This window comes from Dryobates pubescens, chromosome 20 (genome assembly GCF_014839835.1).
Source record: "Dryobates pubescens isolate bDryPub1 chromosome 20, bDryPub1.pri, whole genome shotgun sequence".
Classification (NCBI taxonomy): Eukaryota; Metazoa; Chordata; class Aves; order Piciformes; family Picidae; genus Dryobates; species Dryobates pubescens.
The window spans coordinates 8,799,004-8,826,941 of record NC_071631.1 but is presented as its reverse complement, the minus strand read 5'-3'; the positions used below and the strand labels follow the sequence as shown (position 1 = coordinate 8,826,941).

Genomic DNA, 27,938 nt, shown 5'->3' with positions numbered 1-27,938 from the left:
CTCTGGAATTTTGAAGCGTTGTTTGCCTTAGGGAAGTGACAAAGACAGTGGAGGTGGTGAGGAGCTGTGATGGAGAAATTTTACCTCACTGGCACAAGCTTGGTGCAGCTTTTCGGTGAACGAAGCAGAGCATTGAACTGGTCTTGGTTAAACCTCCCAGGTTTTGGCTGGGCTGCTTTTAATGTAGGTAATTCCTTCAGCCAGCTTTTTGCAGTTCTCCAAACCCATGTAGTTCCTGGGATCTTCAGAGGGAGGATCCCATACATTGTGAGAAGAGTTGGACTGAAGCTGGTTGTTTCAGTGCCTCAGTTAATGGTGTGGCTGTTGTGGGAGTGAGTTGGTGCTGTACCACGCAAGATGCTCTTCACAGAGTGGCTGCTGAAGGCTCTGATTTGGTCTGAAATGAGGAAATGTTTTTATCTTTCCCTTCTGTTTGTCTTCTATTTCTGTAAACATTTTGTTTTCAATAGATTAGCCCCAGGGCAATCAATAACTGCTGGCTAAAGCCATGGAGTAGCCTGTTTGCAGTAAGTGATGTGAGAGGAGGAGCTGATGAGGTGCTGTACCCCGGACTGTGTGCTGCAGTGTGTTTGGTGGAGCACAGCTACAGATGTGTGGAGCTGCCACTGTGCCTCTTCCTTGCCGACTTCAGAGGCCTACCGGGAGACAAATGGTGTGGCAACTGGCATGGCTGATGGGCCCTGTCTCTCTCCCATGCAGAAAGGAGCGCCCCATATCTCTGGGCATCTTCCCCTTGCCTCCAGGAGATGTCCTGCTGACCCCTGAGGCCCAGCGTGAGGCGGGGGAGACGCCCGGGTCGGAGCACTGGAAGTTCCAGGAGCTGAGCCAGCCGCGCTCCCACACCAGCCTGAAGGTGAGCACCCAGCTGGCTGCCTGTGCAGAGCAGGCTCCCCTGGCCACAGCAGACCTCCTCGATGGGGAGGAAAGGCAAAGGAGAGGAGGCAGAGTCCTCAGTCATCTCTGCGAGCCCAGTGTGGTGCTGACTCTGGTGAGCCTTGAGGAACGCTGCTGGCTGGCAGAGGCAGAATCTGGGTTGCATTTTCCAGATGAGTGCTGCTCAGGGCAGGAGTGGGGTTTCCTTTCTCACTAAGGACCCTTTGCAAGGTCAGTCACCTGTTCTTTATGCACTGGATATGTAACTGGAGAGTGCAGCAGAACTGCACTGAGTGAGAGGGGAGCTTGGGATACTAGATGTGGTTCTCTGCACACAGCCCTGGGCGTAGGTACACAGCAGAGCTGAGTGACCCAGCCTGCCCAGATTAGCCTGGGATTGATTTCCCTTGGCTGTAGCTCCTGCCATTGTTCTGTGCTCCAGCAGTGAGGGTGGCAGAAAGCAAGCTGCAGAGATGGAAAATGGGGGAGTGGTGCCTCTGGCAGCCGGGACTGGGGGCACTGCCAGGACAGCAGGAGGGACCCAGGGTACAGAGCTGTGGAGTGGTTAAGCTCACTGTGTGTTCATTTAAATACTTTCAACATCAGATACAAAGCACAAGCAAGACTCTGATGCTTTCAGGCGTCTGCTGTCCCTTCAGGCATGAACATTACATTGATGGGCAGTGTTTCCTCTCCAAGGGTCTCAAAGGGCAAGTGCTGGGAGAGACCCAGAGTAGAGCCTGGCCATGGTGTACCTTGCCCAGGAGTGACATTGGGTATCATCGCAACACAGCACACAGCTACCGGCCACTCCTCCTCTGCCTTCCATTTCTGCAAAGCATTGCAGATGAGCTGCTTCTTCAGGTTTAGTTGTTTAATTTTCAGACTGATTTGCCTTTTTTCAGGAAAAGTCTTTTGGCAGCATTGCTAAAAAGTCAGATTTGCCAAGTCAGCGTGGCACAGACTTTGAAATGCTCAGCTCTGAGATCCCAGTTAATTCATTGCCACTTGATGGAACTGCATTTCATTTCCAGCAGCTCCAGAACAAACATTGATGAGAGTTTAATCAGCATAGCCTCCAAGAGCTGCCTACAGCCAGTGCAGGAGATAATCCTGTCAGAAAGGGGATTGCTTGCAGTTCCTTGAAGGCAGGGGCCATTCCCTTTCCTGCCCTCAAGCTGTGTCTCTGAGCTCCACGTGTGAACGTTGGTGCCCAGTCTGTGCTGCACCAGCAGTGGATGCTGCTGGAATACAAAGCTGTAGAAGTGTTTGAAGAGGGCCAGCAGCTCTGCTGAAGTTTTATTGCTTGTTTGTGTGACCCCTGGGTTCCCCTGGTGCAGGGCTGCCATTTCCTCCCTTCTGTGTGTGCTCGCTGAAGGATGAATCCTTAGCCAGTGGCTGAAGCTCCCCAATTCAAAAGGCAGTTGAGTAAATTGGGCAGCTTTGCTCTGGCCTTTTTCTTTCTTCTCCCATGGAGCACTCTGCTGGGCTGGGTCTCTTGTTCCTCTGAGATGGGGCTGGTCGTTGCCTGTGTTGCTGAATAATGTTGCCAGAATATCAACTACTAGTAACTGATTCCTTTGGAATTTACTAAGACAGGGTGAAAACTGGAAATAATTGATAGACAGCTGCTGAATGTGCTGAGTTTTGTTTCCAGGGCTTGCAAACTCCGTGTGGGGATGTCAGTGTAGGATGCAAGCCTGATATTTATGCTGATGCACATAAGTGTGTTTTCCTCCCTGCCCCCACAGATGGAAGCCTTAACTTCCTGGGAAGTGCCAAACATTTAGAAACTACAATTCTGAAGTGGGTACAGAGGAGGAAATGTCTGTGCAGGCCGCTTGTGTTGCACAAATCCCTTTACCAGGCACCTGCACTCCCTTCTCTAGAAGGGCTGCTAAGCAGTACAATGAATTCCTGCTTCATGAGACCCAAGCCAGCTCCATCCCTGACAGATTTGGCTTTCCTGAGCTAACAGAGCCCTGCTCTGAAATGTCACAGAGCTGGCCTGGAGCCTTGCTTTCACCTTGTAATCCAAACTTCTCCTCCTGCCTTCACTTGGCACAGCCTGGTCTCGGTTTCCCCTTGATTTTTCCTAAGGAGTATCCCCTCTGCTCCAGAAAACATTGGCCTGAATGGGTCAGTGTTTACTTTTCTGATCTGCAGTGAGCTCTTGTGCTCTGCTACCTGCTCTGAGAGTCACAGTTAAGGTGTCAATGCTGGCATGGCTCTGATCAGGAGTGAGGGGTTGGATGTGCAGTGACAGCCTGGGAGGGTTACCCTGTAGCAGCCTCATCAAACACAGAGTCCCTGCCCTTTGAGACACTGCCTGCTGCAGCCCTCAGTAATGATCATCACCCTGGCTCCAGCAGCCCTGTTAGGAGCCAACCCTGGGCTCTTGGTGTAGTGTCCCTGGGATGTACAGGAGCTGCTGGCTGCTGCTGTGTAGCTGCTCTGAGCTCTAGGCCAGGTTCAGTGTCTTGCTCCCAGAGCCATCCAGGGCATGCAGAAAATCACCCTGGGGTTGTCACTGTCACCATCAGCTGAGATCAGGCATTGGCATTAGAAATAAGGACATGTTTTGGGTAGCTGGGACCTCCTTAAGAGAAGTGAAGCAGCCACAGTCTAAAGCTGAAGTTGGCAGAGGCCAGCAGTGCCATTTCCAGTCCTGTCTGTTTGCATTTGCAGCAGCTGGGGGTGGGTCTGTGGTGTGTGCTGAGCTCTTCTGATGCTTCAGTTCCTGCTGATGTTCTTAATGGGACTGTTCAACCTTAGGATGAGCTCTCTGACGTTAGCCAAGCAGGCTCAAAGTCTACTACTCCAGCATCCACAGCCCCTGCAGACGTCCCTGTGCTGCCTGCTGAGACGCCTCTCAGGGAGGACGTGGAAGGGCCTGCCAGGAACACAGAAGTGCTGAACGAGAGGCCGGACGCAGGCAAGAACATTGAGGTGCAGGTAGCTCAAGAGACAAGAAATGTATCCACGGGTGAGCTGCTTTCCCTTCTCACTACTCACCCCCTGCTTCATCTCTTAGGGTGTTTCTTTTGTTGTTGAGCAGTAAATGCAAAGCACCACTTAGCTTTTGTGATGATCTTTGGGAGTGCAGAGCACTGCCGGGAGGTGCAAGTCTGGAAGTGCCTCTTGGCCCTGTCTGGAATCAGCGTTTGTGACACTTCCTTGCGAACAGAAGTGCCACAGATCACAGGAGGAGCTGGACCATCTGCTGGGAGTGGGGATCACTGCTCTTGGGTTACTTCAGTTAAAGGCAGGAGAGACTTGCACTAGAGTATGAGTCCCTTGGTCTCCTCCTTGCCTTGCCCAGCCTGAGCAGCTGGGAGCTGGTTTATGCCAAGTGTGGGTAGGTGGTGCCCTATCTCACAGTGCTGCTTATGCAGATGTGTCACCTGCTCTTCCCTAGGTGGAAATGAAAATGAAGAAAAATCTGAAGTTCAGGCAATCATTGAGTCAACTCCAGAGCTGGATATGGATAAAGACCTCAGTGGGTATAAGGGCTCCAGGTAAGTTGGGTGTTGTACTTGGAGTAGGCGGAGTGGTTTTGGAAGGTATCAGGCTTGAGCTCAGGAATTTGACCAGACTCAGCTCTTGCACTATGTAATAGATCTTCCTACTGCTGTGTCCTCCAGCTTGCTCAGGGGGCTTGGAGTGCAGCAGCAGTCTTCATTCTGTGTTCAGGAGACTTCCTGTTACAGCAGATGCAGGAATGCTTACATACGCTTCCCGTGTTTAAAGCAAATGTCTCTGTACCCAGAGGCCTTTTCTCCCTAGAGTGGAGTTCAAGGTGTTAGCATTTTCCAAGCTTGGCCCTTGCTTTTTCATCTGTGTCTTTAAAATGTGGACTTCTGACTGAGTTTGCAAGTGTTGCAGCACTTCTTTATTGGCCTCTGCTGGTGGGATCTCAGTGCTAGCAGAATGCTTTTGCCTGAGTCTGCTTCCTTGCAGGCTTCTCCTTCCAGAAGCTCCAAAGCTCCAGAGAAAACTGCTCTGGGAGCAGGAGGAGTGCCTGATCTTTTAGACAAGCCCTGAACAACTGAGGGTCTAGCCACAAGTCCTTCAAATATGTTGTGTCCTGTGTTTCATTCTTGGGATGGGATGGAAACATGACCCTGGATAGTGAACATCAGAGGTGTGTGAGGATATTTGACTGGTTGGTTCTCCTGCCTTCTCCTCCTGTTCAATGACTTCCAGATTGGCTGAGCTCTCTGTTCTTCAGGCATTTGGGCTGACTGAGTCCTGACAGGGCTGGTTTCTAAGCACCAAGGCTTGATGTGCTTTCATTGTTGCTTTAAATCCCACTCAGGTCAGCATCAGCACCTCCCCCAGGGCTGAGATCTTGATGCCAAAATATTACTTGAAGGTAGAATTGAGGACTCTAAGCCAACTGAAAGCTTCTGAAATTTTTACTGCTGGGTTTTTTTTGGGTAACAAATGAACTCTGGTAAAGCCATGGAGAACTTTCTCCAGTGTGGGAACGTTTTCCTTCTGCTTTCTCATGCCCTCTTTTAATTCCTTGCCTAGCACTCCTACCAAAGGCATAGAGAACAAAGCCTTTGACCGTAACACAGAGTCACTCTTTGAGGAGCTGTCATCTGCTGGTTCTGGCCTAATTGGAGATGTGGATGAAGGTGCAGATTTACTGGGTAAGAAAGGTTATTTTAAAAGGAACTTTCCTTGTTAGTGGAGTGCTTAATTATCCTTGCTACATTTACTGTGAGGATTCATTTGCATTAAAATGTTTTGAGTGTCATCCTGAGGTGCTTCTTGGAAAGCAAAACCCAGGAGGAAGTGTTTGCTCTTCCTTTCAACATCAGCATTCATCATTTGGGGCCCTTCTTTCACTCTTCCCTGTTCCAGTTTTCCCTGCATGTTCTCTGACCCAAGGGTTTTTATCTTGAGCTGTGCCTGGTCTGTGATAGCCTGGCTGTGTCACCTCTGTGCAGCTGCCCGTGCAGGAGAGGATTGCAGCAGAATGCAGTGGTTGTAATGTCAGAATCAAATCAGTAACTGGAAGGGGCAGACACATTTTCCCCAGAGCAGTTTGCTCTTGGTGTGCTGACTGAGCACAATGTAGGCTTTGGGAACATGAGTTACCAGGAGCAAAAAGGTTGTTAAAAGAAGGCTCTTCCTGTCAGCAAGGAATATCTTGGTTTGTAACAAAGCATTTGGGGACACAGCAGAGTTCTGGAAGCTGGTGCTGTGGGATGTGTAAAATGCAGCTGCATCTCTGCATGTCTTGGGAATGTTTTGTGTCTAGAAACCTTCAGTTTGCTGCTGTCTGGCCTGGAAAAGTGCAGATTGTCAGCAGGATTGGTTAGAGCGGTTGTGTGTGCAGTCCGCAGCTCTGATGTGCTCAGTGTCAGTGTTCCACCAGAGACTTACTTCGTATCCAGCAGGTGACACTGCACAGTGTGTTCCTCAGCAGGGCTCACAGGCTCCAGTCTGGGAGGTGGTTTCTTTGTTGTCACCTTGCTGCTGTGAATCCTGAGCAGTGAGGGCCACCACATCTCTGCTGGGGCTGACTGCATCCCAAACCTTCGTGCTGTCGTCACAGGGACAGCTGGTGACACATCCTGCATGCAAACAGATACTGGAGAAGTGTCAATACCTAACAGCTCCATCTCTCAGCTGTGCAATCCATTGGTTAAAACAATCCAGTTACTGCCAGCAGTCCCTGGGCGCAGCTGCTTTGTTTTCCACTTTGCAGTGTCTTTAGTGTCTCATCAGGGACTTCACTGCTACAGGGTGTGTGCAGGAGGAACACATTGCTCTAACTGAACTGCCTTTGCTGTGCAGAAGGTACTGGGCTGGAGGCTTTACCAGGCAATCATCATCTCACTGAGCACAACCACAGGCCAGGTTGCTCTGTGGTACTTGAAAGCTACATCTGCATTCAGGGTGGCTGGGGTGTTTGAAGCCTTGGGATCAGTTCTCAGCAAGATGGACCTTCAGTCTGGAGTTCTGGCAAAGCAGTTAATTGGGACTCTCTAATCTGTTTTCTCTTGGGCTGCATACCCAGGGGAGTATTCTGGTGTGTATGCTTCTCTTCTACCAACGCTGCTTTGAAAGCTGTTGCTGCTGCAGTTGGGTGTTCTTGGCTGCTGCTCACATCAATACATTCTCTGCATTTTTTCCCTGCTTGGTAACATTTATTTTGTCCATTTTTGTTGCCTCTGCACTCTTGGCTTTCTGGTTTTTCGTTCTTGTGTTACAAAGGATCCTGAAACCTGTTGGAAGTGTATCTGTGAATCCTGGAAAGGTGTCAAAAGCAGTAGCCCCTTGGGTAAAACCTTGCTGGCTGCAGTGCAGGGGCTTCTCCAGACAGTGACAGCGGAACAAGAGCTGCTCTGAGTTCCCTCACTAGCAAACATCCTTTGCTTTTAACCCAGCTCCCAGAGAGGAACTGCAAGCCAGGGAGCTTTGCCTTGCATGTCTGGTTTTAGATACTCTTTTTTTAATTGCTATCCAGATATCTTTTAAGTCTTCTGCTACAAAGTTGCTTGGAAGATTGTGCTCATTGATTGTTCTGAGAGGCCTCCACCATTAAGATCTCAGTAATTGGTTGTGCTACCCCTGAATTAGCATCATGTCTGGCGTTATCAGTGTGGAACTAGCTTGCTGTACAAGATGAAAAGCAATTATTTTCTGCCTGGAAGATTTATCTCTCTCAACCCGTACCAATCAGAGTACTCTAGGCATGCAAACAACAGGGTGACAAAATTGATTTCCAGAAATGTAAACAATATTGAAGCAGTGACAGGAAAAGTTAACTTCACCTTGGTCCAGAGCAGCACATCCATCTGAAAGCATTTCTTCCAAATCCTTCCACAGCAGATGAGATAGGTGAGGGTAGTGATTTTCATAGGAGGTCTGACCAGTAGAGGTGGTTGTGACAAACTGAACTTCTCAAACCTCTGTCCTTCATAGGAGTCCTGCTCCTAAGGGCTTCACATTCCACTTCAGACTGGTGGTGGTGGCTTGGTTTTAATTCACTCTAACTTCATAAGTCTAAATATTTTTATGCTCTTCACTCATATTACACCTCACATGAACTGGTTCTTGTTCTTGTTTTTGCTCTACATGGGGTGCATGGCCTTTACAGACCATAATATCTTTGGTAAGGCACCATTTGCTCTGGGGAGGTCTGCAGGGTGCTCGCAGGCTGAGCTTCTTCATACAGCATGCCTTGTGTGCCTCTGTACCCAACCTGCTGTGCAGGAGCAGTTTCAGCTTTGAGCAATAATCATTCCTCAGTAGGCTGCCTTTGGATTCTGTCTCAGTGGTGCTGTAACCTCTCCAGAACAGAGCAGGTGGAGGTAGGACCTAGTCAGGGTTGCCTTTAGGCTTTAATTCCAGTCAGTGTGGGCAGAAGGTGGAGGGGAAAGCTAAATGTAGAAGGTCGGTTGGTCCTGAAGCTTCAGCTAGCTCAGAGTTTGTCATCCTTAAACTCAGCTGTTCTTAGACCATGGCAGAAGTTGGGTGTTGTGAAAGCATCCATTTCATCTGCTAACTGGATGTGTTTGTTTGCTTTGGAAAGGAATGGGGCGTGAGGTTGAGAACCTGATTTTGGAGAACACTCAGCTGCTGGAGACAAAGTAAGTGACAATGTTTATGTCAAAAATATTTTGTTAGCTCTCCATCCACAGAAATCTGAAATAACAGAGATGTGCTTCCACTTCTGAGAGCAGCAGTGGTGTGTTTGGCATTCCTAGGGGTGTTTGGATAAACGTAGCTTAGGTGGTGGTGGTCTAGAAATTAGGACACTAAGGAGCCAAAGCTGCATTTTCCCTTGTAAGGCTGCAAAGAGTGTGGGTCCCCAGGAAAGATCAGCTCCATGCCTTTTCTGTCAGAAACACAGCTGTGCCTGCAGGAGCCAAGCTCTTGGAGCACTGCTGGGGAGCTCAGCCTCTAACCAGCCCTTCTGACTGATCGGTATGCAGAGGTCTGGCATTTGGGGAGAGAGGGTTGGACCTGCTTGAGAAAGCTTTATCTGCCCACTGCAGCTCTGTATAAGGAATTTGTAGACTTCAAGAATAAAATCAGGCTGAGGCCAAGCAGAGCCTACAGTGCCCCTTGTGATGGTGTCCTTCCCATGTCTGTCTAGAAATGCCCTGAATGTTGTGAAGAATGACCTGATAGCAAGGGTGGATGAGTTGACCTGTGAGAAGGATGTGCTGCAGGGTGAGCTGGAGGCTGTGAAACAAGCAAAGCAGAAGCTTGAGGAGAAGAACAAGGAGCTGGAAGAAGAGCTGAGGAAGTAAGTGTAATTTCCTGGCTGTAAAAAAGAAAGACAGAAACCCACTGAGGTCACTAATGCAGCTCTGCTTTATTCTGTGTGCAGGGCTCGTGCAGAAGCAGAGGAAGCAAGGCAGAAGGCCAAGGAGGAGGATGATGTAGGTATCTCTGCTGCTGTCACTGCAGGGGTCTGTGTGTGTGCTGCCACTGTCACTCACAGGGGATGTTAGAAGTCCACATGCATTTAGTGTGTGCTGCTCAGTTGTGCTGTGTGATAGGGAGTGGTAATCTTCCTCCTTGTGCAGAAGAGGCAGAGGATCTAAGGAGCACAAGTGGGTGCAGCCTGCCCACGTCTAGTTCTGTGCCCTCTGCCCATGGTTGTGTGACACACTGTGGAGAGCTGGCGTTCAGATTATGCTAGGTGCCAAGGGTGGGAGGAGAGGAAGATGAACTGAGGTGGGTTTACAGAGTCCCAAATGGTTTGGTGTCTGTAACTGTGCCCTAAACTGGCTGTTAGTGGAGGCAGAGGCTGTGCTCTACTGTTCCTCCCATGTTTGCCCTCCTGTGTGCCAGAGCGATGTGCCCACGGCCCAGCGGAAGCGCTTCACCCGTGTGGAGATGGCCAGGGTCCTGATGGAGAGGAACCAGTACAAGGAGAGGCTGATGGAGCTCCAGGAGGCTGTCAGATGGACAGAGATGATAAGGTGAGAGGCTCTATCATGTGCCCTGGTGAGAAGTGGCAGTGCAAACAGCCAAGCTTTGATACCTGCAGTATGCTAACCTGGGTGGTAGAATGTGAGCTAGCCCCAGCTCCATTGCTTCCCTTCAATGCCCACTCAGTAAGGTTGGCACTCCTGTCTTGTGAGCTAGCCCCAGCTCCATTGCTTCCCTTCAATGCCCACTCAGTAAGGTTGGCACTCCTGTCTTGTGAGCTAGCCCCAGCTCCATTGCTTCCCTTCAATGCCCACTCAGTAAGGTTGGCACTCCTGTCTTGCAGAGCATCTAGAGAGAACCCAGCCATGCAGGAAAAGAAGAGGTCAAGCATCTGGCAGTTGTAAGTATTGAGACACACCTGAGTGGCAGAAATCAAGACAAGCCCTAAGCGGTTAGCTGGCACCCTTATGTGTTGGCTGATCACCTCCTGGCAGATGGGGCCTCACCTGCTGCCCTCTGCCCACCCATCTGTGCCTGTGCTGGAAGCTTCTCTGCTGCCAGTGGCTTGCAAGCTGCAGCTGGTGGTGCAGGGCTGGGCACTTGGGCAGCTTCATGCCAAAGTGTTGCAGGTGTTTCTAGCTTAGTGCATAAGGCCTCTTGCTCTGAGCACTTTTCTAGACTCTTTTTTCTGATGAGAAATAGAAACCTGAACAGCCCCTGTGGGTTGCCTGTATTTAAGCTGCTTTTTCTTCCCTGCAGCCTGACTTGCTGGTGGCCAAGTGTTCTTTTCTAACTTCAAGCTCTTTAGATCTAAACCAGCATTGATCACAGCAAGATGTGTGTCAGAGTACCTCTTGATGTGGTTTGCTGAAAACTATCTTTTAGCCTAGAAAGTGGTGGTGTTCAAGTGCTCTGTGCATGAACTAACACACTTCATAAACTGCCTTCAGGTCTGATCTCCACATCCTGACTTTGTTGGTTTCCCCATAGATGTCCCTTCAAGGTGAAGATCACAATAAATCTTACAAGCAGCTGGGATAATTCTTTAGGATTCCCTTTTCTGACCTGAGTTTCTGTGCTTTGAGAGTGTTGCTGAGCATGTGGTGGCTGCTGCTACACAGTTGTCTGGCTGTGGCCTGAGCAGTGTGTGCAGTTTTGCCTGCAGTCACGCTTGGATCTCTTACAAATCTTAACTCTCAGCTTCTTTCCTTCTCTCCTAGTTTTAGCAGACTCTTCAGTTCCTCAAGCAATACAGCTAAGAAACCAGAACCTCCTGTCAACGTGAAATACAATGCTCCAACCTCACACATTACTCCATCAGTCAAGAAAAGAAGCAGCACCTTATCTCAGCTCCCAAGTGACAAATCTAAAGCCTTTGAATTCCTCAGTGAAGAGTAAGACATTTTGGCTTTGCAGCACTAGGTCTGCTCTAACAAGTGCTCCCTTGAGTTCAGCAGCATGCTGCTGGGTGAGCTGGGCTGGGTGTGAGGGACCAGCGTAGTGCAGGCTGAGCAGGGCAGCTGTGCAGGAGTGCTCTGGGGGCCTGGCAGCAGTGTTCTGCCTCTCACAGGGGTGCAGTCAGGCAAAGGAGGCAGCTCTGCTGCACAGGTGGTGTAGCTAACAAGAGCTGTGCAGATAATTCAGTGGGAAAACAGAAGAACCTGAGCCAGGCTAACAAGTACCTGTGCTTTATTTTGCCTCCTGTGCTTCTTTCTGGCAATCTCTCCTTTTGGTTTACACCTTCTAGATCTTCTAGTGGTGGTTCACAGCCCAAGTTAATGTTCTCTAAGGAAGCTGGAAGCACTCTCTGGCTTTGCCTGCCTTTCTTGGGTGCCTTAGAAGTAGGCCCCAAGAAACCTGCTGCTCTCTAGGTGATGTGTGGAAAATTTAGTCATGTCTGTGGTGAGCCAGTGCTTCCACAGAGACCGTGCCAGTTGAGTCAGTAGCAGCTCTCTCCACACCAAGCCTGCTGAGGGGCACAAGTAAGGGTTCTCTCTGCTGGCTCTCCCCCAGGACAGAAGCCAGCCTGGCATCGCGCCGGGAGCAGAAGCGGGAGCAGTACCGCCAGGTGAAGGCTCACGTGCAGAAGGAGGATGGCAGGGTGCAGGCATTTGGCTGGAGTCTACCTCAGAAGTACAAACAGGTATGGGGTGCTCGGATGTTGTGCTGACAGCTTCATGTTCTGGGGGGGTAGAGCACAGCTTGTCTGAGTGATTCCAGTGCTGTTCTTAATGGAGCTGTGGCAGTTAAGAGTCGTTCTGAGGAAAGCTGTCAGTGGTGTCTGGCACAGTGTGATCCACTCACCCCACAGCTGCAGACCTCTGTGACCAGGGAAAGACTTGCTCTTTGGTTTTGCTTTTTTATCTAGGTGGCAAATGGTGGCCAGGGTGAGAATAAGATGAAGAACTTGCCTGTACCTGTTTACCTGAGACCTTTAGATGAGAAGGATACTTCTATGAAGGTAAGTTATCTACAGTGCTGGACAGCCTCTAGCTTCAGTAGTTTCATTTCAGATTTTTCCCAAATGAAACTGAGTTTTTAAATGAAGTTTCACTGAAGTCCTGGAGGCACAGGGGGATCAGAACTTAAGCTTCAGTAAAGTGCATGACTCCGGTGCTCAGGAATTCCTGACAAGGCACCGCAGATAGATGTCTCACCAGGTGTAACAGTCAAGGAGTCCTTTCTCTGAGCTGAACACTCAAGTGAATCTTTTCTCTTTCTCTCAAGCTGTGGTGTGCTGTAGGGGTGAACCTCTCAGGAGGGAAGACACGAGATGGTGGCTCTGTGGTTGGTGCCAGTGTGTTCTACAATGACGTGACTGGGGCTGACGCGGAGGGGAGCAAGCAGCAAACAGGATCGCAGAGCAGCTTAGACAGACTAGACCAGGAGCTCAAGGTGAGGGGCATGCTTTGTGCAGCTGAGCATCTGCCATGTGTCTGTAGATTAATCAAATGCTTTGTGACCAGGCTGGTTGCTAGCAAAGGCTTTTCCTGGGTAGTCACCAACCCCAGATATTTGGGTTCTTGAAGCCATCTACCAAACTGCTCTGCTCTGAAGGGCATCTGCCACAGAGCTGTTCATGTTCTGCCATTCCAGAGAAGAGGTTTAGGTGTCTGTGCCATTGGTTAAATGTGGCTTGGTCCTTTGTTTCCATGAAGCAGCACTGAATGGAATTTGTGTTAAGGGCATAAACCCAAGGGCCTGCTTTAACAGTGCTTTGGGACATCCCATTCCTCTCAGGTGATACTGGCCATGGTGGCTGGTACTAAGTGTTCTTCTGCAGCTTCATATTTGTCTAACTGGGCAGTGTCATTGTTTTCCACCACTTTCTACACCAGTGTTTAATGAGTGGGTTCCATAACACAAATGCCTAGAGAACAGTGACTGTAGTGTTACAGTGGCACTGAAGGTACTTAACTTGTTTCTGATTCTGTAGTCAGTGGTGTAAAAGCATCCAGGTTCAGAGGTGATGGCTCCATGCTTGTCCCCCTTCCTGTTGTTACTCATTTCTCTTCTGCCTTTATTCTCCCTCAGGACCAGCAGAAGGAGCTGAAAAATCAGGAGGAGTTATCTAGCCTGGTTTGGATCTGTACTAGCACACATTCTGCCACAAAAGTGATCATCATTGATGCCAACCAGCCAGGGAACATCTTGGACAGTTTCATTGTCTGCAACTCTCACGTGCTTTGCATTGCCAGTGTCCCAGGTAGGCACCTGGCATGCTTTAGCTCCTGCTTTTTCAGCTGCATCCTGTGCAGGTTTTCTTCTGCAGTGGAGAGCCCAGGCTTTGTTGATCAGTGTGCCCAGATGTTGTAGCACAGTCATGAAGTGTTTGGTTCTAGGGCCTACATTGGGCCTACATTAACTCAGGTCAAGAGATGTCAGCAGCCACCACTGAGGATATGAATGTGCAGCAGTGCCAATGTTTAGTGGAACTGAACATTACAGAAGGAAAATATGTTGGGTTTTTAGACCTCTTCAGCCTCTTGAAGATAAGCAGCAGGTCTTGGAGCTTCCTGTAGAGGGAATCCTTGTGTTGAGGATAGTGAGCTGAGGGACACCAGCAGAGGCCAGGATGACTCTGAAGAGGAGCTAAGTGTGCTCTTTCTTGGCTTACAGAAGTCTGTAGCACCATTTCCAGTGAAGCAGTTTTGGGTACACTCAGAAATGTCTTTCCTGGGAAGCTGGAGGCTTTGCCCCATGGAATCTGTGTAACTTCTAAAGTCAAACAAGCATAGAAGAGAGTCAAATACAAGCCACACTCTCAGAAACCAAGGGTAATATTCTGAGTCTGAAAAGTATTTGGGAGCATTGTACAAGTGAACAACAGCTTCTCTTCAAGAACAAAGGCTCTGTGGCAGTTCAGTTCTTCACAAAGGTGTAGGTGGGTGCCCCTGCACACAGGCGGTGGAGAGAGCTGCTGCTAGTGGAGAATTCATCTGAAATGGAAATGGAGTGGTTGGAGGTGGCAGTATGGTTTGTGACAGCCAGAGGTGCAGAGTGTGGGGGTGCTGCTGTTGCTTTTTGTGACAGCATCTTTGGTGTCTGCTGACCATGTCCAGGCAGGCTTGTAGCTGAGATCTGTGTTCCACCTGGGGGAATGCAGAGTTTGCTCAGCTCGTTGTGTGATGGGAGAGGGATTCACCTTTACCCCCACAACAAACCCCAGCTGGATCTCTTCCAGGGGCAAGGGAAACAGACTATCCTGCAGGAGAAGAGGGGTCTCAAGAAGCAGACCCCAGTCAAGTGGACAAGTCCTCTCTGTGTGGGAGCATGACCAGCAACAGCTCTGCAGACACAGACAGCTTGCTGGGAGGGATCACAGTGGTTGGCTGCACTGCAGAGGGTGTCACAGGAGCACCTGCAGCTCACGATGCCGACGGGGGCTCACCGGTGGCAGACAAACAGCCAGGTAGGACATTCTGCCAGGGGCAGGCAGACCCCATCAGATGTGACTGAGAGGTGAGTGGTGAGAGAGCTTCATGGACAGCCTGGCTGGGAGGGTGCTCTGTGAAGCATGCCTGGGAGGCTGAAGTGCTTGCACTGGGTGCTTGTAGGTGAGAGTTTTGTGGAGGGGTTCTGTGGACAGCTGCTGCTCTCAGTTGCTTTGGGAGAGCTGTCTCCTGCACAGACAGAAGAGAGCTTTGAAGTGGTTCAGTATTTGATATGGAGCTGTTGCTGCTGTGACTAGGGGGGATGTGGATATAGGCTTTAAATCTTGTGAAGGCTTACCAGAGGTTGAAGTGAAGCTGTTTGCTTCCCAGGCCTTCTCAGCACTTCCTGCCACAGTCACTTCACAGCTGTGTGGGAATGCGGCTGCTGCTGGAGCTGTGGATTGTGTATTTGTTCTCTGCTGATTACTTGAAGGGCAATCTATGCCCTCAAATCACTGGCTTGATACTCTGAACAACTGAGAGTTCTTTTGCAGCTGTTAAATGCTTATTTCAATTCTTGTCCCATAGATATTGCAACTGAAAATAATGCAGTAGAGGAGAACATTCCAACAGCAGAGGAGGCAACAGAAGCAACAGAGGTCAGTGCAGGAACAGGAGAAGATGCAGCTGATATTGCACAAACTGGAGTCTACACAGAGCATGTCTTCACAGACCCTCTGGGAGTGCAGCACACAGCTGAGGCCTCTCCAGTCTACCAGCCTAGGTAGAGAGTCTCCATCCTCACACCTCTGACAGTGAAAGCAGAATGTTTGTAGGAGCATAGCAGGGGGTGAGATTACTCCTCTCTTATCCTATGAAGAATATTGGGGTTTATATAGCCTTGCTGTAAGACACTACGCTTTGGTGACCTGTGTGCAGCCTTTTCTCTGAGCTCTCTCCATGGAGTGCAGACACCTCCAAAATGGAGCAGTGAGTGTCTGCCTGCCTGGCACCAAGTCCTCTCTCAGACATGAAACCAGGTGGCTGTGTAAGTTCCCTGTCTGGATGGCAAAGCAACAAGGGTTGCACTGGTGCCTTCCAGGCAGCTGGGAGCTCAGGTGAAGTTGCTTTTCTCAGAGCAGTCACTCTGCAGTTGGAGAGAAAGTAGCTTGGAAGTCATCAGTGTTTCAGACCCTCAGGACACTTTGCTCTCCACACCAAGCACAAAAGGGTCACACAGCTTTTTTTAGAAGTACTTCTCTTAACATGTGCCTGATGTTGTGACACTCCCCTGCCAGTCCATTGACTGGAGCCCAGGTGTTTCTGTACAAGTCAGTGTCCCCTTGAAGAAATTCTTTGTTATAGATGTTTTCATCTCTCTCATTTCCTGCACAGTCCCTGGGTTTTAGATACCTTTTGTACTTCAACGTGGAGTGTAGAAACTGGCAGCAGTGAAGCAACCCCCTGGGTTCTAATTAGAGCAGCCTGTGCACTTTGTTCTCTGTGTTTTAACTGCTTTGCTGTTTTGCTTGCTTTCAGTACTGAGTCAGAGCTGTACAAAGATGTTGCAGTGTTGCCAAACGAGCAGGATCTGGTGAGAGAAGAAGCACAGAAGATGAGCAGCCTTCTGCCCACGATGTGGCTTGGGGCACAGAACGGATGGTAAGGAAACGCTCACCGTGGTCAGGTCCTTTGGAAAGCAGATGTTAAACTTGCTTCTTGTGTCTGCAGGCCTGAAAACTGTCTGGAGTCAAGATTAAGTGCAAGAAGAACTCAGGAGAGCCTAAACTTGCACACTTTGCTACACTTAAGCATTGCAGAACTCACTGCACATGATGCAGGTGATCAGGAAGCTCTTCTTGGCAGGCAACACCTAATGCAGAAAGGTTTTGGTTGGTTTGGGTTCTTTTGTAGTCCCAGGAATTGTTCTGGTCTGATAATTCCATAACTCTCACTATTATGATACAAAATCCATTGTCCTTTTTCCTGTAGATGTATCTGCAAAGGAGTTCGTTTAGGCCTCTGAAAAACCACTCTGCTGCTCAGGGAGTTCTTCCTTGCAGTCCATACATAGCTTGCAGTGAAAGATGCAAACTACCTTTTCCCTTTGGGGGATTTCAGTTACAGGGGATTTGCTTGGGTGTTTTTCCTGTCTGCTAGACCTTTCCTAGTGCTTTTAATCCCTCCTGATTTGTCTTTGCAGCCTGTATGTTCATTCGTCAGTGGCCCAGTGGAGGAAATGTGTTCATGCCATTAAACTTAAAGATTCTATTCTCAGTATTGTGTAAGTCTTGAAAGAATGTCATGTAAATCATAATGAACTTTTCTTAAAGTACTTGCAAAGTAGATTGGTGTTTCCTCCTCAGCTGTTGGGGATGGCAGTTGCCATAAATGCATGCATGTTCTCTGAGGGGCAGTGGAGAACCTTTGGGGAGTAAGGAAGATGAATCCTGTAACTGTTGGAAATCAGCTCAGATGCTGAGCTGTAGCTGTGTACTCAAAGCAGTTCCAGGTTGTTAGCCTTAGTGTTTTCTGCAGGCTTGTGGCTAGATGCAGTCGAAGCTTTCTGAGCTGGGTTTTGATGCCTCGGTGCTGTCCCTTCTCCTGAGCTGTAGTGCAGGACCCCCAGCAGCAGGGCCAGTACTGTGTGCTGAAACAGAGAATGTTGATAGCTTGCTTTGCCCTGTGAGAGGTGCAGCCTAACAGTGTGTGTTCTTGTGCCTCCTTCTCTCCCCAGACATGTCAAAGGAATAGTTTTAGTTGCACTAGCTGATGGAACTCTAGCAATATTCCACCGTGGAGTCGGTAAGCATTCTGTCAGCTCTGGGAGCCAGGGGAGCTGCAGCAGCACTGGGGAGCAAATGGCTAGTTGGGAAGGGTGTTTGGAAAGGATTCCCCAGGGGCCTTTTCCAGGTTGTCCTGAGAAATCTTTCTAGTACTTCACCTGCAGCTCCAGGTGCCATTTATGCACTGCCTGGTGCATCCCTGGAACTTTCTGTCCCGAGAAGGAGAAAGGGATATCTCTGAGCTAAACAGTCAAAAGCCAGTGATAAAGTCTGCTTTGATCATCATCTCTTACTATTTCATCATGCTCAGTAGACATGCCTTCTGTTACTACTGTTAGTCCATGGTCAAGCCTTTCAAGGAGAATTTGTAAGCATTCCCTTCAGAATTCCTGCCCAAACCACTCGTTGCCAAGCTTGATTCTTCAGCCTCCAGAATAAAGCCTTGGAGGGGATGGTTTTGCAGTGAGCTCCTGGAAGTTAACTGCTGGCTTGTTTCCACAGACTCCCTGTTCATTTGTTCTTGGGGAATTTAACCCCCTGTGCTCAGCAGTTAGAAGCATTAAAGAGGTAGCATGTCACTAATGCAGCTACTGGGAAGAGGCATCTGGGGTGAAGTCAGTATGGCTTTGGTGAGGTTTTGGGTGCTCTGAAACTCAGATTCTAGTGGCTTCAGAAGCTTAAGAATCTCAGGTGAATGTCAGTGATGATCTGTGGCCTAGCTCAGTCTACAGAAAAATTTTACTTGATCTTGAGGCTGCTTTGGGCAGGTTTCAGGTGCCCAGGTAAGGTCTCACACTATTTTAAAGCAGCCTTGCTGCTGGCCAGCATCTGCCCAGTCAAGCAGCCAGCGCCTACTGCTCTGGGAGCAGCTGCTGTTTGTAAGGTAGCCTGGTGCCTCCCCAAACAGAGCTTTGAACACTGAGTAACTTCTGTCTTCAAAGTCTTTTGCTGTGTTCTGAACTTGAGTCACTGCAGCCTGACTCTGTTAGCAGGAGAGCAGCATTGAGGCTGTTGGCAGTTCAGAGCCAGTGGCTGCTTCCTTGGGAAGGAGCCCAGCCGTGCATTTGTACTGAGTTGCCCAGGTTACCACAGTGCAGTTACACTGCTGAGGTATTCACCTGCATTTTGGGATGGTTTCTAGCCCCAGAGGAACTCACATCCTGCTTTGTGTCTCTCTCTCTTCTGCTTTCCAAGATGGTCAGTGGGATCTGACCAACTACCACCTGCTGGACCTGGGCCGGCCACATCACTCCATACGCTGCATGACCGTGGTGCACGACAAGGTCTGGTGTGGCTACAGGAACAAAATCTATGTTGTTCAACCAAAGGCCATGAAGATAGAGGCAAGTTACAATGCTTTAGTTCCCATCTAGCTGGCCAAGAACTGGAAAGCCTCCTTCTGCAGAGCCTGTAGGGCTGGCTCCCAGCTTATTCTCTCTGGGAACACCTCATTATGTTCTCCTCCCACCTGTAACCTCCTCTCTGATCTGTCTCTGCATGCTTCAGAGGCTTGTAAGTGTTAATCTTGAAGGTGCCCTCCTGCAGTTACAGAAGAGTTTGTTTATAGAAGGTGTGAGCTGGTGTTTCTGAAGCATTGTCTACGTGACATGGCAAGCACAGAGGGTGGCCAGGGCTTCTGAAAGCCATTAGCAGCATTAATGCTTCAGCTTCTGCTAATTGGCCTGAGACGTGGGCAGACCTGGTGAGGCTGACAGCTCAGCCCTGCTGAAAATACCAAGCAGCCAGCTAATCACCTGGGCTTGTGCAGGAGACTCTCTATATGAACTCTGAAAGGAAGGATCTCATCCACCAGTGCAGCTCTGCTGGTGGCTACTGTGGGCTTGCAGGCAGGAGCAAGGTGGCAGGAGGAAAACCTCTTTGTACAAACCCCTGGTGCTGGGACAGGAGGAGCTGGGAGCAGAGAGCGTAAATGGAGGTGGAAGGCAGACCAGGCTGGGGTGTGGTATGCAGATGGAGACTGGGCATGACAATGTGGCTGAGATCCCAGCCCAGGGAGGCAGTAAGCACTGGGACTGGTACTTCACCAGCTCCCTGTGGCAGCTGTAGCCAAGCACAGCCCTGGCTGCTGCTGGACTGCAGGGCACAGGGCTGGGAACAGTTGCCAATCCTGTCAGTGCAAGAGGAGCAGAGAAGCCTTTCTTACTCTTCCTTTTGTCTCATCTTCTAATTTCAAATCCCTTCTTCCACAGAAGTCCTTTGATGCACACCCAAGGAGAGAGAGCCAAGTGAGGCAGCTGGCCTGGGTGGGGGATGGGGTGTGGGTGTCCATTCGCCTGGACTCCACCCTGCGCCTCTACCATGCACACACCTACCAGCACCTGCAGGACGTGGACATTGAGCCTTATGTCAGCAAAATGCTAGGTAAGGGGGTGAGAAGAGCTGCTGTGTCTTTGCACCTCTTGCTGTCCAGAGCTTGCTTCTCCTGTTCTGGATCAGGAACTCTCCCTGCAGATAGGGACAGGGTGGGTGGAAGGCCATTCACATCAGGTCTGTTAGCAGCAGCCTAAGGCCATCTAAAACAGGATGAGCAGGGTAGCCCTTCTTGTAGTCTGATCCTACCTGATGCCTAGGTTGTCCCAGAAAGCTTAGAACTGAGGAAAAGGGTGGTTGGGCCCTGGCAGCAAGAGACACTAAAATCTCTATTTTTGCTGCACTGATGCCTTTCTTTAAAGCTGAGTGAAAAGAATCCTTTGCTTGCCTGGAAAAATGCCTCCTAACAAATGCAGATGCAGAATGGGAAATGCTGGTTGGGTTTGAGGTTAAACAAGCATTCTGATGATGCATTAATGTTTATGTGAGAGCAGTCTGACCACCTACAGAACACAGAGGTCACTGGGCCATGGGAAATCCTTCCTAAGCAGCTGTTGTGCTGTTGCTTGGCTGGCAGCCGCCTTCACTCCCCCCACAGTGCTGATGGATGGGAAGTTGATGTAAATGGATGAGAAGCCATTGCCTTACCCCTGTAAATCACCTTCTAGTTTGAAAAGCTGCCCTGGTGCTGCAAGCCTCAGAATGGAGCCATTACAGCTTCTGTGCTTTCTCACAGCCAATTTTAGTCTCCTGTTTAGGTCCACAACTTGTACCTAAGAGCCTTTTAGGTTATCTTTACAACTTCAATGTGCTCCTCTACCTTGTTTCTGTTTGAAGTGGGAGGGAGTTTTCTGTCTGCATGGCTGGGGAGCTGGAGTTAAGATTCTCTGTTATGGAACTTAAAACGATTCTTGCTCATAATTTTTGATGAAAAGCATCTCTTGTTTTTAGGTACTGGTAAACTGGGATTCTCTTTTGTGAGAATCACAGCTCTTATGGTGTCTTGTAATCGTTTATGGGTAGGAACAGGAAATGGTGTCATCATCTCCATTCCATTAACAGAAAGTAAGTAAAATATCAATTAATAGCTCTGTGCTCTATGCTGTCAACACACATAGGCTGCCCCCCCGCTGGGCAGGTGCTTGCTGATGGGTAGAAAGCTTCACCCCTAGGTCTGAGTCGTTCAGGGTTGTGACAGATTGGCCTTGGGTGGTGTTTAGCACCTGATCTGTGAACATGGCTACAGCCAGTCCCCACAGCTTCAGAATCTCCTGCATTCCAGTTTGAGCAGGGTCCCTGTGACTGGAGTGGAGAGGACTCTCTGAAGCCTGAGAGGTGTTCAGAGCTCTGGCAGCATTCACAGAAGTGTTGCTGCAGGAGATTACTTCAGTCTCCCAATTAATGTTCTATCTTGATTGCCACATGATCAGCAAAATGTGTTTGTGTTTGATTTGAGCAGGTTGGTATTGCTGCTAACACCATTTGACTGGCTTGAGTTCTTGAGAATTCATCACCAGGCTGGCAGAAAGGACTGGGACAGCTTTAAAGGGCATGTTCACAGTTACAGGAGCTGTAAACACTCTGCAGACAGGGCTCTGCCTGCTAGGGACAGCTCCAGTGATCCAGCTCTGCTAAGTGACAGACCCCAGGCTCTTGTCTTAGGCTGAGCTGCTTGGGGGTGGCAGAGAAAGCATTCAGACATGGGCAGGGAAGGGCCCAGTTAAGAGCAAAACAAATCTTACCTGTGTGGAAATTGACTGCACTGGGACCAACAGAAAACCAAAAACCCCAACACTTGTGCCTGAGACTCCTGCCCTTGGGTTTGAGCATTAGTCTGAGAGTGAAGTGCAGCACTTGGGCAGTCCCCATTGCAGTGCTGTGTGGAAAGCACGGTGCCAGAGGTGAAGGCTTAGGATGACTGCAGAGTGAAGCCCTCCTGTTGTCCCTGCTTTGTTGGGCAGCTCACAGTGCACTGTTCCCATGCTGTTCCATTGCATTCTCCATCCATCCAGTGAGTGTCTTTTTTTGCATTGCATGAGTGTCCTAAGGAAGGACAGACTTCCTGTCACGAATTTGAGGTGGTGTAAATCATGCTTTCAAAAATTAGAGCTCTTAATTTGCATAATGCTTAACTTAATGTTTCCAGAGGAGTTTGGTTTCAAACAGTAGTGGACAGGCAAAAATCCCTCTGAAAGCTGCTTGCTTCCATTTCAGTTTTACTAGCTGCTGATGAGCCAGAAGAGCTCTGTGGGTAGCCTGGCAGTGGGTTTGAGAACCCTTGTTGCAGAAATTCATACTTCTCAAACCCAGTGCCATCCTTGTATTAGCAGCTGCCCATCTCAGTGCCCTGGGTCTCAGCAGCAGGGCAGCCTCAGGTCTGCAGGTGATGGCTCAAGGGGTACCTGAGGCAGGAGCTGCTCTGGGGAGCTTCCTGCCAAGCAGAGAGAGAAAGGGGAAATGTTGCTAATCAATAATCCACCTGGTAGCCACAGAGCACAGGGACGTGGCAGTGCTTCCCATGTCCATTTGGTGCTGAAACTTTGGTAACAAGATGCTGGTTTGGGACCTGTGATCTCCTGTGATGTTTGCTGTTCTTACGAGCCACACTGTTGAGCTCTCAATCCAGCCTAGGCAAGTGGTGGGTTCTCATTGATCCTTCTCCTCTGCTGTCACACCTATCCATTTCCCCTTTCCTCCTTTCTCACTTTAGCTGTAATCCTCCACCAGGGACGTTTACTGGGGCTGAGGGGTAAGTGCAGATCCTGAACCAAAATCTATTTCCAGGCTTCTAATAGCCACTCTGAGGCTGTTTCCCACTCCTTATAGATTTACCCTCTGTATGTTCCTAAATGTTTTTCCACTTGCAGTTACTGCATTGCAGCAGTTTTATGTTTGCTAAATGGCCACCAATCTGCTCAGCAGTTAGTATTTCATCCTGTGTTGCAGCTGAATTTTCATCCAGACTTTGTTTTTCTTGCAGCCAGTGTGATCCCATCCCTTATAACTGTGTCATTAATCCACACCATTTGCTGTCTCGTCACCAATCACCGTTTCTGTCACTCCTTGGTAGTCTCTGGAATGGAGATGGCTTGTCTGTCTAGCATGAGTACTCCTCTGCTTTAGTGGGTTTTGAAACCTCTCTCTAAAGCCCAGCTGCAGAGTTACAGGAGGGTAGCTCCTTTGTGCCCACGGGTGGCTGGCAAGGGCGTACCCTGTGATGAGTTGGAACGAAGGTGTCCTTAATTCTGGGTCAAAGTACAATGATCTGCCGATGCTGAAGGGCATCAGAGGTGCTCCTCTGCAGCGAAAGATGCGGTCCTGGCACAACTTGTGTTCTGCCAGAGCAGGGTGATGAGGAGCTGGTGTTGATGCTAGACTGGTAAGAGCCCTGCTCCATTTTCCGACGTACTTCAAATAACGACGCATGCGACCTTCTTCCTTTCCAGCTCTGTCTTGAACTGGCATTGCTGCCCTCCTGTCTCATTGTTCTCTAAGTTGGCTTTAGCTTGTAGATGGTACCATAAGGCTCCCTAACAGCTGGCCAGGCCTGTGGCTGTGTGTGCAGGCAACGTCACCCTGTTCCTCTCCCACAGCCAACAAGGTGGCGGCCGGCGGGCGGCCCGGCAGCGTCATCCGCGTCTACGGCGACGAGAACAGCGACAAGGTCACCCCTGGCACCTTCATCCCCTACTGCTCCATGGCACATGCACAGCTCTGCTTCCATGGGCACCGTGACGCCGTCAAGTTCTTCGTGGCAGTGCCTGGTGAGCCTCCCCTGCCACTCCCCACAGGAGGCTTCTCTTGCACCTTCCTCCGCTCAGCCTGATGCAGCTTTTGGGCAGCCAGAGCAAGCACCAAGTGGTACAGGCAGGAGGGATCTGTGCCACTGCCAGGGCCGCTCTGAGGGCACTGCTGGTCAGTGTGAAGGAAAGGGATGTCACAAAGTGCTTTGCTTCCCCATGGGAAAGCCTCCTGGAGTGAGTGAGTACTCGTTCAGAAGGGCCAGTCTGGGAGTCTGATAGCCTGCGGGAAGGGTGAGGTACAAAGGGAGAAGCCCCCACAGGGAAGACCCTGTTGGGAAAGCTGAGTTTCCTGGAATGATAGAATCAATAAGGTTGGAAAAGACCTCAAAGATCGTCAAGTCCAGGTGCTGTGCTGGCTGGAGCCACCCTCCAAGGGCTCAGATGCAGGAAGTAAAAGGCAGGGCTGTGCTTGGGGGCTGACATGCACTGAGTCACCTTGAAGTCTGTTCCAGTGTCATTCTCAGTCTGCATGTCTGTACTGGGGAATCCACCAAGGGGCACTGAATTCTCCTGATTTCACTGAACTGCCCTGACCAGATTTTCTGAGAGCAGATCCAAGCCAAGCCAGCTCTGCCCCTTGCTGAAGAGATGCTGGAATCCACAGCTAGCTGTGTCCCTGGGCATCGTCTGTCATCCAGTGACCAAAAGCAGGGGACACCATTGTGAGATGTGGCATAAAACTGTATTCTGTTTCTAATCCAGGTCAAGTTGTCTGCCCACAAAGTAGTGGTGGAACAGAGCTAACAGCTGATAAACCAGCCCAAGAGTCCTTCAACCAGAGTCCCTTAAAATCAATGTTGGTGATCAGTGGTGGAGAAGGGTACATCGACTTCAGAATGGGTAAGAAATGGAGTTTGAAATCAGTTGTAACCTTCTCAAGCTGCCAGGTCACCAGCCAAGCTTTAGAGAGCTCTGCTTCCCAGCCTGGCTGTCACTGCTGGGCTCTGCTGGGTGTTCCTTTTGGGGTTTATTGTCTGCCCAATTGTTTTGCAGGTGATGAAGGTGGAGAATCTGAACTCCTTGGAGAAGCTCTACAAATTGAACCTTCTGTAGCCAAAGCTGAGAGAAGTCACTTGATAGTGTGGCAAGTCCTGTGTGGCAGTGAGTGAGCCTGTAGGATGCAGCTGGAGACCTTAGAAAAGACAAAAAAGCTTCTGCATGTTTTTTAATTTGTGAACCCTGTTTCACTCCATGATGTTGGAGCCTTTCTTTGCTGTTTAACTCTCTATTGCAAACCTGTCATACCCTTAACTGCAGGAATTAGCTTTGTGCTGTTTTACTGCACCTGTGTTCCATGGACGGTGTCAGGAGGTCAGACCTGGCCCACGCCTTGGTGAGCAGCTGAGACCTGTGGTGTGCTGTGCCACAGCAGCCAGTGGAGTGCACTTGAGTCCAGCTTTGTTGCAGCTGCATTCCACTGGACAGTGCTTAGAGTAAAACAGCAAAGTTGTTCCCAGAGCAGTAGGAAATGGGCACGTTCTGAGATGGATTAAGGCTCATCCAGATGCTGGGTGAGGGCTGAAGCAAGCTGTGAGCTGCAGCTCGCCCAGTGTCTGCAGGCTAATTGGTTCCAGCAGCAGCAGCTGGGGGGCAGAGGGAGTTGTACAGGACTGACAATGTTTAAATAAAATCAGAGATTTTCACTGTGGACCTTTGCAGCCTGGGAGCTGCTGCCCTCAGCACTGAGCAATGTTGAGCAGTGGGTTTCCATGTCCCTGACACAGAGCAACTTGGTTCCCAAGGGTTATTCTTGGATGGTTTAAATGGAAGCCAACTGTCAGATTCTTGATCAGGGGATGCCTTTTGTTCTGTTCTTGTCTGAACTCCCTTTGTCCTGAGCACCAGAATGATCTTCTCTGCCTGATCTTCTCTGGTCAAACTCATGAGGCACTACACGTGTGAAGGTTGGAGACCTCGATTAGAGCATGAGAAAAGACTGAAGGGTGTACAGGAGAAACACATTCTGCCCAAGTGAGGCTGTGAGGAGCTTGAGTGCCAGGGAATTAAGTACAAAATGTATTTTTTTGTAGCCCCATACCCCATTGAGTGTAAAAAGAAAAAACATAAACCATTTTTCAGCAGCGTCTGCAGGTAGCAGAGTCCCTCGGTGCAGCTGGGGAGGCTCTGCTCTCAGGCTGCCCATCTCTACTCACCAGCTATTTTTGTACCCACGAGTGTGAGCTGGAGGTGTCTTCCTTTTGGGTTTACATCAGCATCACACAGCGCTAAGCACTTCTTGCTTTCTGTGCTTCAGGAGGTTTTAAACCCCAGATCTGCTCGCTCATTTCTCTCTGGAAGATGGAAGCTTTGGGCTGCTGTCAGGAACATCTGGCACTTAGCCCCAAAGGGCGGGACTGCTCTGCTCAGAGCAGAGAGGGGGCAGGAGGAAGAGAGCAGTGAGGGGAGAGAGACTTTTAAACCTGCCTAACCATTTTTATGCAATAGGAGCCGTTCTGGTCTATCAGGCAAACAGCTGGTTCTATATTTTCTTAATTTTTTTTTTTAACTGAACACATTGAGCTGAGGTCTGTTGTGTAAATACCTCTTTAGGCAGCTTTCTCAGATGCATATCATAGCTGATAAACCAGAAGAGCTCCAGTCAGGTCTATTAGTTAGATTTCTATGTATAAAGACTTTTTAAGCGACGTATTTTGTACACAGCTGTTCCTCTGGTAAATATGTATCTAGGACATGAACTTCTGTAGTAAAAATCCTTATTAAAGATGTCTGACACCTTGGGAGTATTGTTCTCTTCAGATGCCAGGAGCGATGGGAGCATGGTCCTCAGCATTTGCTTTCCAAATCCATCTGTAATGGCACTCCCCAAGTGTTTTGGCTTAGCTGCGAGGTCTGGGAGCTTTGGAAGGAGCTGGGTGAGCGCTGCTGGAGAGCCCTGCTCAGGGCTGAGCCAGGCCTGAGGCACGTCTGGGCTAGCAACCCCCTTGGCCCTCTCAGAACGGTGCTGTCTAACCTGCTGCTGCTGTGCAGAACCTTCACTGTGAGTGGGGCAGTTTCATTGCTTCTCCTGCCATTTTCTGTTGGTTTTGTTTTGGAAAGGCAGTCTGCAAAGCTCTTCCCCCTGGCTGGCTGTCCCCTCTCATGCTCTCAAGAGAGAAGCGCACAATCCCCGTCCCGTCCTCGCCCTGCCTGGGCTCTGCTCTCCCGGCAGCCCCAGCTGGCACCTGTGTACCTGTTCTTTGCCAAATGGATCTGGCCCACTGTGCCATCTTAGTGCCCTCAGGGGGCCAGCTCCTGCAGAGGCTTCAGAGAGTGTTTCAGTCCCAGAGTGGAAGGGTTTGCAGACGCCAGCAGTCAGGGTGCGGATCAGAGGCACTTTCCCCCTCAGTGAGAAGCTTCCCCCGTCCTAAGGTGCAGCACAGTAAATGTGTCATCTCGGTTCTCTGGGACTCACCAGCTCTGCTTAGGCTGCCTTTGGGTGCTGAATGAGGCTCCTGCCCCCAGCACTGAGATGCCAGCACTCCTGCAGCCCCCTCTGAGGAATGCTTGCACATCCACTTGTGTGATTAAAGCATCTGCACAGGAGCTGCTCTCTTGACATCCACAGCTTGTCCGTGGTTTAGGAACGTTCTGAGCACAAACTGCAGCACCTCATGTGCCTGGGTAAGGACCTTTGCGTGGTCCAGATGACACTTGTGAGCTGCTGCATCTCTCTTGTCCAGGTCCTGCTGTGCTGGCAGGGCACAGACACTTCCCTCACAGCTGCCTTGGCCATGGGCAGCTGTGAGCCTGAGCTGCTCTGAGGGAGGTGTGCCTGGGGGTGCTGCCTGGCTCAGTATTTTTCCAGCTGAATATTACACAAATTACCAAAGGAGTCAGCCTGGCTGAGCACTCCTGTGAGAGGGTCTGTGGAGGCCCTGCCCTGCCGGATGCCACAGGGCGAGCTCCAGATGGTTCTGGGGGCAGAGGGAAGGTTCCTTGAGCAGGGTTCAGCCGCAGCCCGTCCTACACCTCAGAGCACTTCTCTGTACACTAAATGTCTCTCCTGCCCTCTAACAAGGTTAAGTTTCCTTTCTTGATTTCGTTGCTGCACATTTCTCAACCTTTTAAGCATATTTTAAACATTTTATGTCTGTATCTGGACAGGTTTGTCTGTTGGACACTTTACGCTGCGTTTTACTTGCCTCTGTAATCCGAGAAGGATTCCCACGGCCTTGGACTTGCTGTTACAACTTGAGGCTTCTTTTCTGTGAGCAGAAAGCTCGGATAGCAGTGTAGTTATCTCAGTATTTATTTCTATTATTGAATCCATGGGGTTCAGAATGTAACTTTGTACATGAAATCTATATAAATATGTATATGAAACACGCCCTGCCTCGTGTTGTCTG

The 27,938-nt window shown here is 49.7% G+C and overlaps 1 protein-coding gene across 8 annotated transcripts in view; it reads left to right on the top strand.

The window, feature by feature from the left end:
- Window positions 1-25,984, top strand: part of SPAG9 (sperm associated antigen 9) — a 47,303-nt gene extending 21,319 nt beyond the window's left edge. For 2 of the 8 annotated variants that reach the window (XM_054170818.1, XM_054170822.1), the window contains 27 exons: window positions 721-874; window positions 3,670-3,880; window positions 4,313-4,412; window positions 5,431-5,552; window positions 6,929-6,940; window positions 8,447-8,504; window positions 9,014-9,166; window positions 9,251-9,302; window positions 9,718-9,848; window positions 10,142-10,198; window positions 11,019-11,192; window positions 11,812-11,941; window positions 12,167-12,259; window positions 12,526-12,693; window positions 13,333-13,504; window positions 14,483-14,710; window positions 15,261-15,456; window positions 16,212-16,334; window positions 16,876-16,956; window positions 17,410-17,477; window positions 18,653-18,801; window positions 19,669-19,840; window positions 20,741-20,854; window positions 22,500-22,538; window positions 23,383-23,553; window positions 24,295-24,432; window positions 24,586-25,984. In XM_054170818.1, coding sequence (XP_054026793.1) covers window positions 721-874; window positions 3,670-3,880; window positions 4,313-4,412; window positions 5,431-5,552; window positions 6,929-6,940; window positions 8,447-8,504; window positions 9,014-9,166; window positions 9,251-9,302; window positions 9,718-9,848; window positions 10,142-10,198; window positions 11,019-11,192; window positions 11,812-11,941; window positions 12,167-12,259; window positions 12,526-12,693; window positions 13,333-13,504; window positions 14,483-14,710; window positions 15,261-15,456; window positions 16,212-16,334; window positions 16,876-16,956; window positions 17,410-17,477; window positions 18,653-18,801; window positions 19,669-19,840; window positions 20,741-20,854; window positions 22,500-22,538; window positions 23,383-23,553; window positions 24,295-24,432; window positions 24,586-24,701 — 3,382 coding nt within the window. In that variant the 3' untranslated portion in view covers window positions 24,702-25,984. The remainder of the gene's footprint in view (window positions 1-720; window positions 875-3,669; window positions 3,881-4,312; window positions 4,413-5,430; window positions 5,553-6,928; window positions 6,941-8,446; window positions 8,505-9,013; window positions 9,167-9,250; window positions 9,303-9,717; window positions 9,849-10,141; window positions 10,199-11,018; window positions 11,193-11,811; window positions 11,942-12,166; window positions 12,260-12,525; window positions 12,694-13,332; window positions 13,505-14,482; window positions 14,711-15,260; window positions 15,457-16,211; window positions 16,335-16,875; window positions 16,957-17,409; window positions 17,478-18,652; window positions 18,802-19,668; window positions 19,841-20,740; window positions 20,855-22,499; window positions 22,539-23,382; window positions 23,554-24,294; window positions 24,433-24,585) is intronic. The other 6 variants (XM_054170819.1, XM_009911480.2, XM_054170820.1 and 3 more) reach the window with 3 other exon arrangements.
- Window positions 25,985-27,938: the final 1,954 nt, after the last annotated feature.